General features: G+C 40.8%; 1 protein-coding gene across 4 annotated transcripts in view; it reads left to right on the forward strand.

The window, feature by feature from the left end:
* RASGRF2 (Ras protein specific guanine nucleotide releasing factor 2) overlaps window positions 1–13,990 on the forward strand; it is a 236,885-nt gene extending 222,895 nt beyond the window's left edge. For all 4 annotated transcript variants that reach the window (XM_027039115.2, XM_027039104.2, XM_027039121.2 and 1 more), the window contains 5 exons: window positions 1,868–2,065; window positions 7,211–7,290; window positions 8,600–8,717; window positions 9,293–9,361; window positions 12,183–13,990. In XM_027039115.2, coding sequence (XP_026894916.1) covers window positions 1,868–2,065; window positions 7,211–7,290; window positions 8,600–8,717; window positions 9,293–9,361; window positions 12,183–12,275 — 558 coding nt within the window. In that variant the 3' untranslated portion in view covers window positions 12,276–13,990. The remainder of the gene's footprint in view (window positions 1–1,867; window positions 2,066–7,210; window positions 7,291–8,599; window positions 8,718–9,292; window positions 9,362–12,182) is intronic.
* The last annotated feature ends 4,708 nt before the right edge of the window (window positions 13,991–18,698 follow it).

The raw sequence follows: 18,698 nt of genomic DNA on the forward strand, positions 1-18,698 counted from the left end.
CTGCTGTAGAAAACAAGCCTGTATTGTCTGTGCCTACATACACTTGGGATATAACGAACAATCAAATCAGAAGTTCATTCCCAGGCTCCAGACTCTCATGTGTCCACCAGGATGGCCACTCATTTTGTGCCTTCAACAGATTGCAAATGGAACTTATCATTCATTGGTACCTCCCAGACCTGCCAAGCCTACTTCTACATCTGATGCTTTATTCTTAGTCTTGGGTAGTGGCCAAGACCACACGCTCACTCATCCAAGCATAGAATCTAGAGGTCATCTTTGACTCCTTCTCTGCTACCCATCCCATCTCGCTCCCAAACATATTAGTGAACCCTAAATCTACATATTTCCCAGATCCTGCTTTTCCCCTTCTTTCCCACTGCCATGACCGTGATTTGATTTTTCATCATTTTCTTTAGGAGCTCCTAACTCACTATCGCCCCTGCCATCTCCTTGTCCCCCAAGTCCCTTCTTCATATGGTGTCACAGAAGTTACCTTTCTGGAAGACCAATCTAATTATACCATTTTCATAACAAAATTCTGCCAGTGGCTTCCTCTCACCTTCAGCATACAGTCCCAGCTGCTCAACCAGGCCTACAGGAGCCCTGCTTACCTGGCGTCTGTGCCTCTTATGGCTTCCTTGTGCTCCTCAGATGCCTGCAAGATCCTCTGTTACACTGTGCCTTCTACCTCTGTCCCTTTCCAAATGCTCTTCTCCTTTGATGGAAAGCAGTGGCTAACTCCTGGTCAGCCTTTAGGACTCTGTGCAGGCATGACCTGTTTCTGGAAGCCTCCTCTGTACTTGGCCAAATGCCCCATGCTACCTCCATGTTCTCAAACCTCTCCATGCAGACCTAGCTTTGCATTTCACTATGTGATATTTACTTGTTTATGTCTGTCTCCCTTCACCTTGCTGCCTAACTAGGCTCAGTGCCTTGAGATCAGGTATTCTCATTTATTTGGTCCTGTTTTGAGAACCTAAAAGAAGGCCTTGTCTAGGAGCTCAGTACAAAAATTTTTTTAATGACTATATACAATGATAATTTTGAGGCACTGTGAGATCTAACATACCTATGGAATGGTCAAAGAATGGGTATACCCACTAGATTAAGTATATGGATGTAAGATTACATATCCTATGTTCTCTGTTAGTCATCAGTCCTAAGCTGTTCTTTTCCTTTCCATATTCTAAATATTGAGCTGCTTCAGCTGCTGCCTCTTTTTCTCTTGGTTTCAATTAATAGAATTACAGTACTTAGCCTTGAAACTGTAAGACCTGTTAACTCTGATGGAAACAAGTCCAGTGAGATAAAAAGGAATAAATGTTCTCTCTTCCCCTCTCCCTAAATGTGTCTGGCTTCAAAGTGTATTGGGTTAGAATTTGATTTGATTGGGGATAAATGTGTTTTCTTTCCCGTGATAACTGGAGCTTCCTGGTCCCCACATGTTGGGGGCGAAGGAGCATGTGGAGAGCACCCCCCCCAAAAGTGAAACTTTTCGCTTCGTAATCAGCGAAGCTTGCCATTCCTCAAGGGTCAGCTTATTCTATTTCATTTCCTCAATTACTGGAAATAACTCCTTCATCAAAATTACTGATTAAAAAAGTGATCCTTTCCTCCCAACATGTTGATTCCAAACAACCCCTCCTGTTCACTCTGAGGATGAACAGGTTCCCATTAGTTTCTTGTTGTTATTATTACTATACACTTCAGTCTTTTCAGGAGATTGGTATCTAAATACGGACTGTGATCTCCCTGTCCCTCAGCACCCTGCTTTCCTGACATTTCCGTGGGTAAGTTAGGCACTTTGCCTGAATGCATTGCTTTGACTCTTGGCTGGTCTCTCTTGGCTTTTCCACTGTCTCAGATGAGCAACCTGGTGGCCTCCCAGATAATGAATTATGCCGATATCAGCTCCCGTGCCAACGCAATAGAGAAGTGGGTGGCAGTGGCAGACATTTGCCGATGCCTGCACAACTACAATGGCGTGCTGGAGATCACCTCGGCCTTAAACCGAAGTGCCATCTATAGGCTGAAGAAAACCTGGGCCAAGGTGTCCAAGCAGGTGAGCACCAGCGTGTGACACATCCCGCTGCCGAGAGGAGAGGCTGGGAGACAAGAGCCAAGAGAAATATTACTAATGAGGAAATAATTAACTGAATTGAGCAGCTCAGTTGCCAAAGAAAGGTGCCAGTGCGGGTAATTACTGCGTTCTTACCACTTAATTGATTCCACTCATGTGCACTTCTAATTGGTTAATTTAGAAAAGCAAATACAACCCAAAACATTCATTATAACATATTTGGGACAACTTCAAACAGTGTAGTTGACTGGAGTTGTTTCCAAAATTATTTGGAGAACATACATTGATTCCAAGTGAACACAGGGATGTCCTGCAGATCCATTCTTTCTCCCCAAAGCAAGGGTATGACTGCCTTAGGACCTCAATGTTCACTTTTTTTTGTTTGTCCTTTATATAGTAAAGTTTTGGCATAATGACTCAGATGTACAGAAAACCTTCTTAATTTTCTTTTAACTGGATTCAGTTTGTTCATTTTCATTCAACATTTTCAATGTGCAAATGAAATCAGTTTCTTCCGTGCCCTTTCTCCTGGCTTTCTCCCTGGGTGTTGGTGGGTGTTGGGAAGGGCGCCTCCAGGCTTGAGGGAGGCTGTGTGCACCCACCTATTGTAGCCTTCTGCTAGCCGGTCACTGGGTTCGGGCTGCCGTGAATTGCCTATGTCAGGTGTATGTATGGTCTGCCTGGTCTGCCCATCAAAGGGGCGCAGCGATTGAGGGCTTAGCTGAGCTCACCTGCCCTTCAGCTCTCACTGGCTCTGCTGGTCCTCTGAAATCGGGTGTGTCCTTCCTTTCCTACAGGGTCCCTGCCCTTGGTGATCCGTGGTGGGCAGGCTTACTCCTTTATTAGCAGACAGCTACCTTGGGCCTCTCAAAGGGCGTTGGGAGAATTTTCCAGACTCCTCCACATCCTACTGGTGCCAGAGGCAAATTCTTTTGCTCTCAACAAAGCCTGGACCTTGCAAATAAAAGCCACAGCTTCTATAAGTACTGTTTTTAAAAAAACACTTTATATGTTGAGATCATTGTAGGTTCACATACAGTTTGTAAAAGATAATGGAAATCCCCTACACCCTACACCAATTGCCCCCCGATGTAAACTCTTGTGTAAGTATAAACATATCCCACCCATGAGGTTAGCATTGGAAACGTCCACTCACCTCATTCAAACCATCAGTTTTACATACACTCATTTGTGTCTGTGTATTTACATTTATGCCCTTTTATTACCACGGTAGTCAAGACCAACATGGTTTTGGTACCAGGATCCCTCCTGCCACCCTTTTATAGCCATAGCTGCTTCCTCCCTGCCCCTCCCTAACTCCTGGCGACCAAAAATCTGTTTTCCATCTCTATAAAATTTCGTCATTTCAAGAACATTATATAAGTGGAATCATACAATATATGACATTTTGAGATTGCCCTTTTAAAAATTCCCGTGAGATCCATTCATGGTGTTACATGTATCAGTATTTAGTTTCTTTTTAATGCTAAGTGGTACTCATGGTATAAATACAGGACGTTTTAGCCATTCACCCCTTGAAGAACATCTGGATTGTTTTCGGGTTGGGGCTATTACAAATAAAACTGCTGTGCACATTCATGTATAGGTTTTGTGTGACTATAACTTTTTGTTTCTCTGGGATAAATGCCTAAGAGTGCAGTTGCTGGATCATATGGTTATTGTGTGTTTAGTTTTATAAGAAACTGTCAAATTCTTTTCCAGAGTGGCTGCGCACTTTATACTTCTATTGGCCAAGTATGAGTGAGCTAGTTTCTCCAAATTCTTGCCCACATTTGGTGTTATCACAGTTTTTTATTTTAGCCCTTTTGATATCTCATTATTGTTTTAATTTGCATTTTCCTAATGGCTAATGTTGTTAAACATCTTTTCATATGCTAGTTTACCATCTGTTTATTCTCTTCAATGAAATGTCTGCAGCTTATTTTTTAATTGGATTTTTTTCTCACCTTTGAGATCTGAGAGTTCGTTCTCTATTCCTCCCACTTTATCCTTCTGTTTCAAAATTATTTTAGCTACTCTAGGTGCTATGACTTTCCATATAAATTTTAGTAAAAAAAATTATGTCTAAAAAAACTGTATTGAGATTTTTTTAATGTTTATTTATTTTGAGAGAGAAAGAGTGAGATCAAGTATGGGAGGGGCAGAGAGAGAGGGAGGGAAAGAATCCCAAGCAGGCTCCACCCTGTCTGCACAGAGCCCAGTTCATGAACCGTGAGATCATGATCTGAGCCAAAATCAAGAGTCAGACACTTAATCACCTGTGCCACCCAGTGCCCCTTTATTGACATTTTTATTGAAATTTTATTAAACCAGTGTTGAGTCTTATTACTATGTTGAATTTTCCAGTCCACAAACACAGTATGTTTCTCCATTTCTTCAGGCTTTCTTAAACCAGCATTTTGAAATTTTCAGCATGCAAAGTCCCGTATATGTTTTGTTAGATTTTTGCCTAAATATTTCATTTTCTGTGGGGAAATTTTAAATATTACTGTGGTTTTATTTTTGATTTACACATGTTCATTGTTAGTATATACAAATGTGATTTTTTTTTTTTTTTTTTTTATGTTGGTGATGTATCTGCAACCTTGCTAAACTCACTAATTAGTCTTAGGAGCTTTTTTGTAAATGCCTTCGGATTTTCTATATAGACAATTGTCACTTGTAAATAGGATCTGTCTTATTTCTTTCTTTCTAATTCATATGCCTTCTATTTCCTTTTCTTGCCTTATTGCTCTGGCTAAACTTCCAATACTATGTTGAATTAGGGTGGTGAGAAAAGACATACTTTCCTTGTCTTCATCCTTGTGGGGAAAACATTCAGTTTTTCACCATTATGGATAATGCTAGCTGTAGGTGTTTTGTAAATGCTTTTTATAAAATTGAGGAAACTATCCTCTCTTCCTAGTTTTTTTGAGAGATTTCTGTTATGATGGCTGTTGAAATACTGTTTTTAAAACGGGTTTCAGACAGCTGTATCAGAATTGAAAAGCTGGACACTGATGCCCTTGTTGTGGCTAGCTTTTGCCTCCCCCTAAGACTATGTTGGCCTCAGCCATTGGGCATTAGACACAAAGAGCATATTATCCTGTCACACACATTGTCACATTTCCTCGAGGTCAGTAAGTCACTCCTCTGCCTTCTCTTTCATTCACTTTCCCCTATTTCTTTTTCATCTGAAGTTGGTACCAAGGGATTCTTAAATCTTCTTTAAGAAAACATTAGGCCTATGATTCAGCAGTGGCCCTACTAGGTATTTACCCAAAGGATACAAAAATACTGCTTCGGAGGGATACATACACTCTGATGTTTATGGCAGCATTATCTACAATAGCCAAATTATGGAAAGAGCCCAAATGTCCATCAACTGATGAATAGAAAAAGAAGATGTGGTATATTTATATATAATAGAATATTAGCCATAGAAAAGAATGGAATGTTGCCATTTGCAAGACATGGGTGGAGCTAGAGAGTATTATGCCAAGCAAAATAAGTCAGTCAGAGAAAGACAAATACTGAATGATTTCACTCATATGTGGAATGTAAGAAACAAAACAGATGAATATGGGGAGGGGGCGGGAAGAGAGAGGCAAAGAGAAAACAGACTAAACTACAGAAAACAAACTGAGAGGGTTACTAGAGAGAAGGTGGGCGGGGTGGAGGTGGGTTAAACGGGTGATGGGTATTAAGGAGGGCACTTGTGATGAGCACTGGGTGTTGTGTATAAGTGATGAATCACTGAATTCTACCTCTGAAACTGATATTATACTTTACGTTAACTAACTGGAATTTAAAAACTTGAGAGAAAAAGAAGGAAACGTTAGGCCTTCCCCATAGTTGACTAAGTGATATTTATGTGTTTGACAGGATGCAGCTTCAGGGATAATGGACTAAGGAATAGGGGTGATAAGACTAATATTAAAATCTTTTTTTTTTTTTTTCAAATTTGAATGTACTACCTGTAGGGGCATTAAATAGGCATAATAGATTAAATACCATTTCAATCACATCTATATGTATCATCTAAAGGGGCTTTAGGATGGGTGATGGACTTATCCTCTGGGGCCCAGGACCTCAGTCTAGTCACAACAGGTAGTGCCTGGTTGCAGATATGCCCTGCTCCAGATGCTCTCGTCATACTGTCTGCTCTGTAGCTGTCTCTTCTTCAGATCTGAGTCCAGTCTGGACATCCAGAAGGCCTGGTAAATGTGAACTATGAAGCCCACTGAATCTGGTCTGTGGCTATAGGACAGACTATATTTCTGCAGCTTCTTTCACCCAAGGCCAGCTCTGGGCCAGGCAGGAGGCCTGCCCAGCCCAGCCCAGCCCCCTCCTATCCTTCCAGCCCTGCCCAGACCTTGTTGGCTGTCCTCTTTCAGAGTCCTCAGGAAGCAGGATGAGGAAGGCAGCCCTTTGAGCCATTCTGAAAGCTCTCCTGAAGCATGCAGCTCCTCCCTAGACTGAGGCAGAGTCATCTGAGGGGTCCCAGCCTGGACATTCCAAGTGTCCCTGCTCCCTTGCCTGGGCATGGGTGTTACCAGGGGTGGGTCATCACCCCCAAGGGCCACCCTACCATTCTCCCATGTCTGTGGAAGAGACTCCAGATCGATGTCGACAACAGTTTTATTTCTTGGCAAACATCAGTTATACTTCTCTAACAAGTTGATGACTGTGATCACAAAACAAGGGGTTTGTAGTAGAAGATAGCCAAGCAACCAAGTCTGTGTTTTGATAATTTGGAAATTAACACACAGAAAGATTCACCCTGAAAACCACCTGACATGAGACCTCTCCTTTAAGGTTCCCTAATTCAACAGTGCTTTGTCAATTCTTTAAATCCCTGCTTCTTGTGCCATTGCAATTTTTTTCTATGGATATTCCTCTTTTTGGCTAAATGAGCAGTGTAGTCACTTTCTCCTCTCCACATGTTGTTTTTTTTAACATGAAATTTAACCATAATGCCCCATGTCTGTCACATAACAACAGTCTGACAAAGGTGTCAGCCCCAGCCACTGTAGAAGGGAATTGAGCATCTTTTGGTAACCCTACCTGTCTTGTCAAAACATAGGAAAATTTTCATGACATACTAATTCATTTGTTTCTTTCTAGACAAAAGCTCTAATGGACAAACTTCAGAAGACTGTTTCATCTGAAGGAAGATTTAAAAATCTCAGAGAAACCCTTAAAAAGTATGTTTATTTTAATTATTAAGTTATTCATAATGCAAAAATATATTTAAATAATGTTTACAATATACACATAGTGGCCTGCCTCCTACTTTGCTTTGAAAAGAAAAACAAATGGGAAATAACTTCCATCATCTAGATACTTTCCTAATTTTTCTTTTCATTTGAAATACTATGCATACAGTGTCTTGTGGATATACTCATGGCATGTAGACTGTCCCAAGCAAGAAGAAAACACGCCAGCTTTTACTATAAAATCAAACATGTTTTACTATAAGAAGTTTCTTGGTTTGATATTTATTAATCTAAGCACAGCACATGATTTCTTGTGACTTTTCAAAAATATTCTAGGACCTATTAATTATTGTTATGTATTTGTGGCCTTTTATTGCTGGGTCATTACTGTCTCCTGAGACAGACCGAGAGAGAGAGAGAGAGAGAGAATAGAACCTGTTCTCCTGCAGCTGGTTTTCTTATGATCTCTGCACATACTTGACTTGCTCTGGAAAACGTTAGTCCTGTGATGCCATAAGCAAACAGAAGACTTGTAGGAACAACAACAGCAGCAGAAGAACTACACCAGATCCTTACTCCATGACAGACGCCATGCATAGTGCTCCATGTGTCTGATTTAAGCCTGACAGTGAACTAAAGAGATAAGTTTTATTGTCTCCATTTTACAGATGAGGAGACTGTGGTTCATAGAGGTTGACCAGCATCACTCAGTACATGGTCATACTGGGACTCAGACCCAGTTGTCTCTGGTCCAAAACTCCATGACTTTTGACTCTTGACTGAGAAGACCAAGTGCACCCCCCTCAAAAACCAAACACAAGGCATCTATGTAGTGTGCGGTCATGATATTAATTAAGTCTATACCTTCTAAAACACTGAAATACTAACTAAATCAGAACGCAAGCTTTACAAGCTCTAATCACAATGATTTTTCTACCCAGTTCTTTAAAGTTTCCTGTTTACACTCTAAAGAGGTGAGGGCTCAGGGGGTTTCTACATGCTCATACAGCTAGTTTCCGAGTACTGCCAGCACCTGTTCTGTATTTGTCTATAAGGCATCCTGTTGTTTGAATGCGCCATTGTCTCAAACACATTGTAAAGTATAGGCTGTAATTTTCTATTATAGTCTATTGTGAGATGTATTTAAAACTCTTAATATCAGGAGACTGCTTCTGAAGATGGTATTAAAAGACTTTATTCTTCAGGATTGAAGCAGTATACTACATCCTGTTAAACAGGGGAGGGAATTCGATATTTCTGTGAATGAGCTTGAGAACAGTGTTCCTTGGTTTTGCAGCTGTAACCCCCCAGCTGTTCCTTATCTGGGGATGTACCTGACAGACCTAGCATTTATTGAAGAAGGAACACCAAACTTTACTGAGGAAGGCCTTGTCAATTTCTCCAAAATGAGAATGGTAGGTAGTAATTTCATAATCAGCCTATTTTGATGACTTCAATGGCTTATAGAGAAGAGGGAGGCTAAGTCTTGGAGGTTACTGTTTGCATTTTCATTTTGAGGTGAAAGAGTTGGGGGCCATCAGGTTTAATATGTGATGTGGCTGATTGTCAGCAGGGGTGTTGCAGCTTGCATTGTGGGCAAAGGGGTGGGGAATAACTCCGGGGATGACTCTCTAAGATGGAGCAGTGATAGGTGCTGAAAGCTTTGTGCTGGACAACCAGGTTCTGAGCATCAAGTTAGAAGCAAGGAGCCCAGGAAAATAACACCCAGAGTTTACCACCTGAGGTAAACCACCTGTTGAACCTGAGGTCACCTGGTGCTACCTGTTCTTCTGATTGTGAATGCAATATCTTCTTGCCGTTTACATTTCATGTGACTCTTTGAAGGGCAAGAAACCCCTGGGCATAGAGAATGATAGGGCCCGGCTCCAACACTTCACTGGAGAAAATGCCTGACTACTTGTGGGTAGGGCCCAGAAGAATGTGATGCAATCCTTTTGCTTTGCTTTTGTTGTGATTGTTTCTTTATTAGATATCACACATCATCAGAGAGATACGCCAGTTCCAGCAGACTTGCTATCGAATAGACCATCAGTCAAAGGTAATATTGTGTGGTTGTTAAGGGAATTAATAAACAGAAAAGCGGAAATTAATGAATTAGAAACAGTGGTAAAGGTGATCAATAATACCAAAAGCTGACTCACAGGAAAGACCAATAAAACAGACAAATCTTTGGCAACTCTGAGAAAGAAGAAGGAAGGAAGGATAGAAAGAGGAAAAGAGAGAGACAGAGAAAGAAAGCAGGCAAAAAGAACACCCAATTTATCAAGTTCTAGCAATTGTATATTTTATGTTTCTCATTAATGTGTCTACACCACCACCCTGGTCCAAGCTACCAATATCTGTTACTTGGTCTACTTGCATTCACTCTAGGATGTAAAATCCATTCTACAAATTACAGTCAGATAGAACTCTCTGAAACACAAGGTAAAAATATGTTTGTCCCTTGCATAAAATATTTTATAGGTTTTTCATTGCTCTTAGGATAAAGAAAGAAAAGGTCTAGATGTGTCCAAGAAGTGTTACATTACATGGCCCCTATTCATCTTTCAAGATTCATCTCACTTTATAGACCCCCTTTCTTTCTCTATCCCAGCCACAGCTGGGCTTCTCTTCCCTTTCCTTTTTTCATTTTTAATAGATATTATTTTTTAGAATCATTTAGCTTTACAGAAAAATAGTACAGAAGATTCCCATATAACTCAAAGCCAGTTTTTCCTTATTATTTTATAGAACTTGACAGACTTATCCTGAAACCCATAAGGAAGCTTAGGAAAAAAAAAAAAAAAAAAAAACCAGACAAGGATTTTTTGAAAAATAAGAAGAATAAGAAAGAGCTTTCCCTACCAGATACAGACACATGTCTTAAAACTATAGTGAATAGAACAGGACTATATTGGTGCAGGAATACAAATTCAGTGGAGTGGGATACCGTCAAGATGGAGATTTGTCTATATGAAAATCTAATATGGAATAAAGGAGGCATTTACAGAAAGTGCCAGAAAAAAATTGACCATTCAAGTAAATGGAATAGGAATTTTGGCTCTCCATCTGCTACCATTCACACACCCAAAAATCCAGATGAGCTCATTATCTAAATGTAAAAAGAAATATTAAATTATGTGAATAAAATATAGGGCAAAATATTCATGACCTGTAGATTAGAAACACCTTCTTAAGCATTGAATGTAAAAGCTGCAAAAGACAAGATTGGTTAAGCTTGCTGCATCAAAATTAAAAACTTCTATGTGACAAAAGGAAATTATTTTAAAAAGCAAAAATAAAACCAGGAGAGGAGGAGATATTTTATAACATGTAAAAGAGACAGGATAAAAGTATTCTTATTCATCTGTAAGAAAAGTATAAACAACTCAGTAGAAAGATAGGCAAAGCTATGAACAGGTGAGGTAACTCACAGAATAAGAACAAAAATGGCCAGTAAATATTTGAAAAATGTTCGGCTTCACTGGTGAGAAGGAAGAGAAATGCAAATTATACTGAGGCATCATTTTCACAAATTTTAGAATATTGGTAATATCAAACATTAGTTACAGTGTGTGATACCAGGTACTCTCATATACTATAGGTACAGCAATTTGGGAGGTTAGTTTACATCATCTTTTAAAATTAAAAATTGACGAACTGAGCAACCAGACTTCTCCTGCATTGCCAGTGAGAAGAACATGGTTCATCTGCTTTGGAAAACTGTGTTGTGTGGATGTTTCTTAAAACATTAAATATGCATCTACGTTAGGACCCAGGAATTCCTCTCCTAGGCGTTTATCTAAATGAAAATATGCTCATTGAAAGTCTTGTATAAGATGTTCATAGCGTTTCTTAATAATAGCCAAAAATTGAAAATAGCCCAGGTGTCCACAAACAGATGAACTGCTAAATGAACATGGTGTATCTACACCATGCAGCACTGCTCAACAGTGACAGGACAGACTAATGATACACGCCACAGCATGGATGGACCGCAAAACACTATGCTGAGTGAAAGGAGCTGGACACCAAGCACACACTTACCTCAAATTCTAGAGTCAACAAAACTAATACCTGGTAACAGAAGTCCTAGCGGTGGCTGCTTCTGAGAGCAGATTGACTGGGAAGCTGAAAGAGGGAACTTCGTGGGGTAGCGGGGGTGTCCTGTATTGTGATATATATGCTAGAACCGATCAGACTATTAATTTTACTTATGTAAGTCATATCGGTAAAATTAAAGAAATATTTCCATGGAAATACTCCAGGCCCCAACATTTTTATCTTAGTGTCATTTCATTTCATTTCATTTTGTCTGTCCCAAAGGAACATTCCTGAGTGAGCACGGGAAACGTGCTAAGGAGGATTTCACTGTATTTCACTGTCACATTGGGTAATAGTGGGATACTGACAGCAGCTAAACACCCATCAATAAGAGATCATTAAATAACCTCTGATCACAGGTTAATACTGTATAGCAGTTAACATTCTGTGTACTGACATTCTGTGTCATCAGGACTCTCCCGGACTTACAGTGAAGAGATGAAACCAGAAGAAGATGTACAGTAGGATACCACTAATAAGAGAAAAAAGATTTCTATTAAGTACATTGAATATCTAGAAAGATAGAACCCTCTGGGGGATACAAACCACATGATAGCAGTGGTGCCTGCGGTTAGGAGCTGGGAGAGGACTGGAAATGTGTGATTGTTGTTGGGTTTTTTTTTTACAATGAGAAAACATTCATGATTTTTAAGAAGTTACATAACATTTTTTAAGTGTCTTAAGAGAAAATGTTTAATTGTGTCAGATTCCATTCAGAAAACGTGAGTACTGGTGTTCTGTAAGAACCAAAAGCTCGGATTTCCCTGTTCCTCCAGGTGACTCAGTACCTGCTTGACAAAGCCCTCATCATAGATGAAGATACGCTGTATGAACTGTCACTAAAAATTGAACCTCGGCTCCCTGCTTGAAGATCTGGCCTTGCCCCTGACTCCATAGAATTCTCATGGAAAGTGGGACGGACAGAACTGAGCCATGCATGCCATGCCTCCCACCGTGCAGTGTGGACCAGGGATAGAGACAAAGCCAGTCTCCTTTGTCCACTGAAGAAGATGGAACCCAACTGGAATTCTGTCTCCAGCCAGGGAAGCCCAGCTGTTTGGGGTCAAAGACAGATGCTTCAGACTTGGGTGGGAAGGTGAAAAGACTGATCCTTAGTAAAGCTGATGGTACATTTTTCGTAAGGGAATGTAATATAGGAGATGCTGGTAGCCATTGTAATGAAGCAGGTAAGAAGGTAGATTTCAGAGTTTGCCCGTGTTCCGTTAGAACTCGGAGACAAAGATCTGTGGAAAAGGCCTGAGCTGCTTGTCTGGCACTTTACTGGCTTGGGTACAACTACCAACTTTCTCCTAGGGTTTAACTGCTTCTGTTATGTTTTCTTTATTATAAGCTTCCAGAAAAGCTGAGGCTTCCTCTTCAGGGATGGACCACCACACGAGCAATTTCAGTGTACAAGCATGTGCATGGTTTTCAGTGCATTCTAAATATTTACATTGGAGGGATGGCATGTTCTGAAACTGCTTTTTTTGGTTTTTAGGCAACAGGATAGGAAAGACGTGATGAAAGTCAAGTGAATGCAACTTAAAAAAAAAAAAAACAAAAAACAACTCAATAGGCTTTGCCCGTGGTTCCTGCCTGGCAGCTGACTTCAGGTGGGGCGGGGCTTCCTCCTGGGGCTGTGGTGCCCAAGAAGCCAGTGCCCTCGGAGAGGCAGGTGCGGAGTTTGCAAAAAGGTGCCTGCACACCTCCCCAAGAACGCTGTGGGGTAGGACAGAGGGCCACCAAACGCTGTAGGGGTTTTAGGCTGAGCAATCAGATATCCTTGAAAATTATCACTGCACCTTGCTGTGCTTATTCCCCACCACCCTCCCCGCAGTAATGTGGGGACTTTTTCTGATTTATACAAACCATTTTTCGGCTCACTATGAATACTGGCTGTGTTTTTAAAACGTTGTTTAATGGGATCTTCTTTTTAAAACCCACACTTCTGTGTGCTGTTGGTAGACAGTTCTTCCCCGGTCATCTTTGTTTTTAACTTTAGGGATATTTATGACTGAAAGTACTGGAAGTGTATGGGAAATGGGACCAACCACTCAACAGCTCTTATATCAGAAAACTAAGGGCAGGACTTAGTTCTTCTGTCGTGTGCTGGGGAAGTGACCTTACTCTTCCCAGGATTGTTGGTTGTTGAAGAAATAGGGCTATCTCATGTTTACCTCCCTCTTCTCTTCTCAGGGAGATCTCTGCTTTAAAAGAAGAAAGAGAAAAAGATACAGAGTTATTGTTACCTGAGCCTATTGCACCTGACATTTTCTCTTAGAGGCATGAAGTATGTTAATGCTGACCATGAAAAAACTGATCTATCTAGCTGCTTTCCTTCCTTCTTTGCACTTTAATTTTGTTGTTATAACTAATGGCTGACTAATAAATTCAACTTGCTGGCTCATAAGACCCAGTGGAAATTCTAGCCTTCATAATGTACCATAGAGGTGGAGAATGTATATTTTTCCTGCATGGTAAGCGCCATCTCTGTACATAGCTATATAGTGAAATACCAAGTAAGCAAAAGAAAATATTTATAATATTTGAAGACCATTCCAAAAATATTTTCAATAGCTCATATTAGCCAATAGTGTAGCACTAAACCCAAGGAGGGTTATTTATGGATGCTTTATTTTTCTTTTTTTGAAAAGCTGCTTGTCTGTTCTCTTTAGTTTCAAATAAGAGGTTGATGCACCTTGATGCATGATAAGCATGGGTTGTTTGGATCCTAACAATGCATATCTTGCAATTTATTTCTCAGTGTTCAAAAACTGAGCATTCGAACTAATACATGTCAATTGCACCAAGCACCTCAAGGTCTTGCAGAAGAAAAGGAAAATAAAGGTTAACTTTCTTGGCTCAAAACCAGTCTTGGAAGGTGGACTAAACCAGGAAAAATCCGTGACAGGACCACACGCATAGTAGTTTCAGGCAAAACAACATGTGGAAACGTCCATGCGGTCTGCTTTGAGGTCCCCAGAGTCTTCCAGAGGGGAAGAGGTCACTCTGTGTGCACTTCCCCGGGGAAGTTTGGACCCTTATTTCCCTGACCCAGATGTTCCTGAGGCACCGCAGCCAATCTTACTAAAGAAAAACGGGAGCTAGAGGAATTTCCAAAGGCTCCTCCCCTTTTGGAGAGCTGTGGTTTCCTCAACGAATGACAAAGCTTTCTCGCCTATTTCCTGCAGATGTTGGAAGCGCCCCCTAGTGGTCATCCACGGGCACTGTCAATTGCTATGGTGACCCTTAGCGTTTTGCTGAGTTATGCGTCCTTCCTGCTTTCTGGAGTCTGAAGCCTTTGCTGGAGCTGCGGAAGTGAGGACTCCACCTCCAAGGAGCTCCTTTTCATGACCTGTACCATTTCTGGACCATCTGGGAAAAGAACGTGCATTTTAAAAACCTCACTTTGGTCACGTTTAAAATCCCCAAGAGCAGTTTGCAGTGCTTCTTCTGATTGTTAAAGCACTCATCCTCTTCTGCCTTGCAAGCTTTGTATTTACTGTTGGAGTGTGCACTCCCAGCTGTGTCTGCCTATATTCCATTATATGAGACCCATTTCTAAGAGTAGAAGGCAGGTCAGCCTCTCACAACCAAATAGCAAACACTTGAATTGTTACCAAATTAACCTAGAAAATCAGAAGTAAAAGCCAATTTCATGCTTTCAGATGAATACCCACATTTTGTACTGTCTATGAAATTATCTTGGGGCTTTTAGGGGATGCCTTCGGTTATTAACTAAGACATCCACTTTTGCTGCAGGGACAAATCTCTTACTTAAGCCAGTATATTATGTGACAGACTTAGGCATGAAGTAGAACGTTGTCACTTGTCCTTAGTGTTTCTCTGAAGGAATTTAAAGGGAGAATTTTAAACTACTGTTGCAATAGTTTTGAGTGGCTCTCACACAAAGCCCCCATTACTTTGTTAGATTTCATACATGTTAAAGTACTGCTTAAAAACAAATGAAACTCACAGATACTGAATAACTTGGAAGAGAATAATCCATCACATTCCAATTTGGAGTATATGATGAGGGACCAGTTCCTCTTCTCTCACAAAACTTTGGGTTGGTAATGACTGGGCCACTTTTAAATTCTTAACTGAAAAGAGTAATACAATAGAGGGGTTATTCCACCCCCCTGCCAAATCAATGTTTATTTTAAAATAAAGGATTTTATTTAGATTTCTTTTCAAAGTTTGATTTTATCCCCCCTGAAAAAAAATGATTCTCTTTGCTTTAAATATTTTTTTAATCTAACCTGTGAAGTTTCCCATTTTTACTACTTTTGAAATGGGGTATATTATATATGGGATATATATTATGTGGGATAAATAATACATTATTTATGACTAAAGAATAGAGCCAGAACAGAGCCAGGCTAATGCCCACAGCCAGAAGGAATAAATGAACAAGATTCATTTTCATTTCAATAAGATACCAGACTGTAAGTTTAGATAATGACTGATTACAGATGCCACTACATGAATCCTGATAATAAGACTTGGGTCAATGAAATCTAACCATAGTGTCATTTTTCCATGGCTGTGAGTGACTTAAAATTAAGGCAGGGCAAAGCTAAAGTAGAGAACCATTTTGTTGTACGTATAAACACATGGATGATTCAGGAAAGTATTCATCTTGGCTACCACACAGCATGACATTAACATTAGGTTGATTGTACTTGACCTCATCTGCTCAAGAAAAAGAATAGTTCTACTTGATATTGAACCAGTGTCTTTTGCACAGCCCATTTTGTCTATCCCTAGAAAGTCAGTAGTGAAAGAGCTGGACGAGGTGCCCTAGCCCTGAGTCCTAGGCCCAGATCTACATCTGCAAGCTGGAAGACCTTAGGCCAGCGCCGAAGCCTTCTTGAGCCTCAGTTTCCTCATCTGCAAAATGAGCTAAGAGTGAATCCTGTGCTGCCTACCTCACAGGGCTGTCATCAGGACAAAATGGGTTAGACTGTAATCTGTAAAGTGCTGTCCAAATGTGAGGCAACATGATTACCATACTCATCTCTCTTTGGCAAAGAATTATTTAAATGTATTTCTTTCTTATTTGTGTGTGCAAGCGTGATGGACAGACCCATGTGTTACTTTGAGAAGTGTATTGTTTGTGTCCAGTAACTTTGCAAATCTGCTGCCATTTGTGATTCTAACAGAGGGGTTTGTGATGTGTCCTAACACTTGCCAGGTGGGGTGTGGGTTATACCTATATGCAAATTAAATTTCGCCTTTCTTGATTCTCAAAAATCTCATGAGTCTGTTCATTTGATTCTTTTTGCATTTTTCTACCTAGTCTTCTTTGTAGCAATGTGCTTCTTCAGATATTCTTTTACTTCTAAAGCTCAGGAGAAAATAAAGTTTGGAAGAAGCCCATGTTGTAGGCACTAAAATATCGGAGAATTAAAGGGAACCTCAGAAAAAATTTCAAGGGCCATCGAGCCCCATTGTCTTTCCAGTGCTTGAAGCTTTCCTGTGATACCCACAGCTCATGTTTGACCACCTTTGTCCATCCCCAGGCACAAAGAACTCATTACTTGCCAAACAGTTCTGTTCATTTAATGGCAACTCAACGTTCATGAACAGACTGAGTGTTCAGGTGGACCTAGCCCAGCCATCATTAGCCCCATCTGAGGCTAAGTTCCTCACCTATAAAAAAAGATGCTTATCTGCCCTTAGAATTACTGTAATGGCTACATGGAACAGTATATTTAAAACTACTCTAACTTGGGGCACCTGGGTGGCTTAGTCGGTTAAGCATCTGACTCTTGATTTCGGCTCAGGTCACGATCTCATGCTTCATGAGATCGAGCCCCACATCAATCTCTGCACTGACAGCATGGATCAGTGCTTGGGATCTGTCTCTCCCTCTCTCTCTGCCCCTCCCTGTCTGAAATATATAAATATTAAAAAAATAAAAATACTCAACTTTTGTCAAGTAGGTAAAGTTGTGCTAATATTTGGAGCCAAAGAAAGCATGGTGCAGCTGTTGCACACAAGTGAGAACTGAGGTAAGGAAGAATTTGGGTTTCTCCTATTTCACTGGCTTCCTTTTCCAATTCTGAAATGAGCAATCCAGCTGGTGCGGACTCATGAGCACAGGTTCTTCGCATTTTATTATTCGGCCATCCCACACAGCATTACCCTCACCTGCCACCACATCCAGACTTGGGCTGGATTCAGGAATGAAAAAGAGAATGATCCCAGGACAGATTTCCTCTAAAGCAAGTTGCAAGCCTCACTTCAGTTCCTGTCCATATGGCAAGAGTCCGCCAAGTGGCCATACTGGCTAGTAAGTATGGGTAGAGCCCCTGAACTTTGAAGGGACTTGGCGGAGATGAGAAAGGGAGAAATGGCATATGAGAGGGATCATGTTTGAAGGATTTTTGAAACTGTGGGATTTCTGTTGAGTCTGTGTAGAGGTTGCCCCCCCCGCCCTGTCATAAACTTGAAGATGACCATGTCCCCAAAACAAAAGTGGCACCCCCTTTTCTTGGCAATGTGCCCATTTGTCCTCTTCGGACCTTACTAACTCATCTAGAATTACCCTATAAAAGATGAAGTGTTGAGGTAAGGGGTGGTGGTGCTGGGAAGTTGGGGGGGGGGCACTAGACATCCATTAGTAAGGAATTGGGGAAAAAAGAAGAGGGGTTTCTCATTGTAACTGTCTTTCTTTAAACTCTATATTTCCATAAGCCTCATCATTTTTTGGATCTGGGATCTAGCTATTTCAGGGCCACTGGATTTATTTCAGTTGGTGTCTGAACTGACTGGAAACTGTGTGCCCACAAAAGAACTATTTTGGGAAGAAATAAGCCTGGGCTCCCCCTGCCCCGCCCCCACACCTTACCCCTCACCTCAACTCACAGAGCTCACTGCCTGTTCTGCTGGGGGAGGCGGGGGGCTCCCAGGGGCAGGAGAGGCCACGGTACATTATGTCAGAACGTGCAAACCAGAAACTCTGACTCTTTAGATCATGCAATCACTTTTGACGGTCCCAATCTGCAGTTGTTTTAATGAAATAACATAGAAGAGCCTAGAAAATATTTGAGTAGATTGTAGAAAGCGTAAATATTACTTTGTAAAATTTTTATTCCGGGGCACCTGGGTGGCTCAGTCAGTTAAGCATCTGACTCTTAATTTTGGCTCTGGTCATGATCTCATGGTTGGTGAGTTCAAGCCCTACATGGGGCACTGCACTGACTGTTGCAGAGCCTGCTTAGGATTGTTGCTTTCTCTGAAAATAAATCAATAAACATTTTTTAAAACTTTCAATTCAGTGTAAG

The sequence above is a fragment of the Acinonyx jubatus genome, chromosome A1, assembly GCF_027475565.1.
Source record: "Acinonyx jubatus isolate Ajub_Pintada_27869175 chromosome A1, VMU_Ajub_asm_v1.0, whole genome shotgun sequence".
NCBI lineage: Eukaryota > Metazoa > Chordata > Mammalia > Carnivora > Felidae > Acinonyx > Acinonyx jubatus.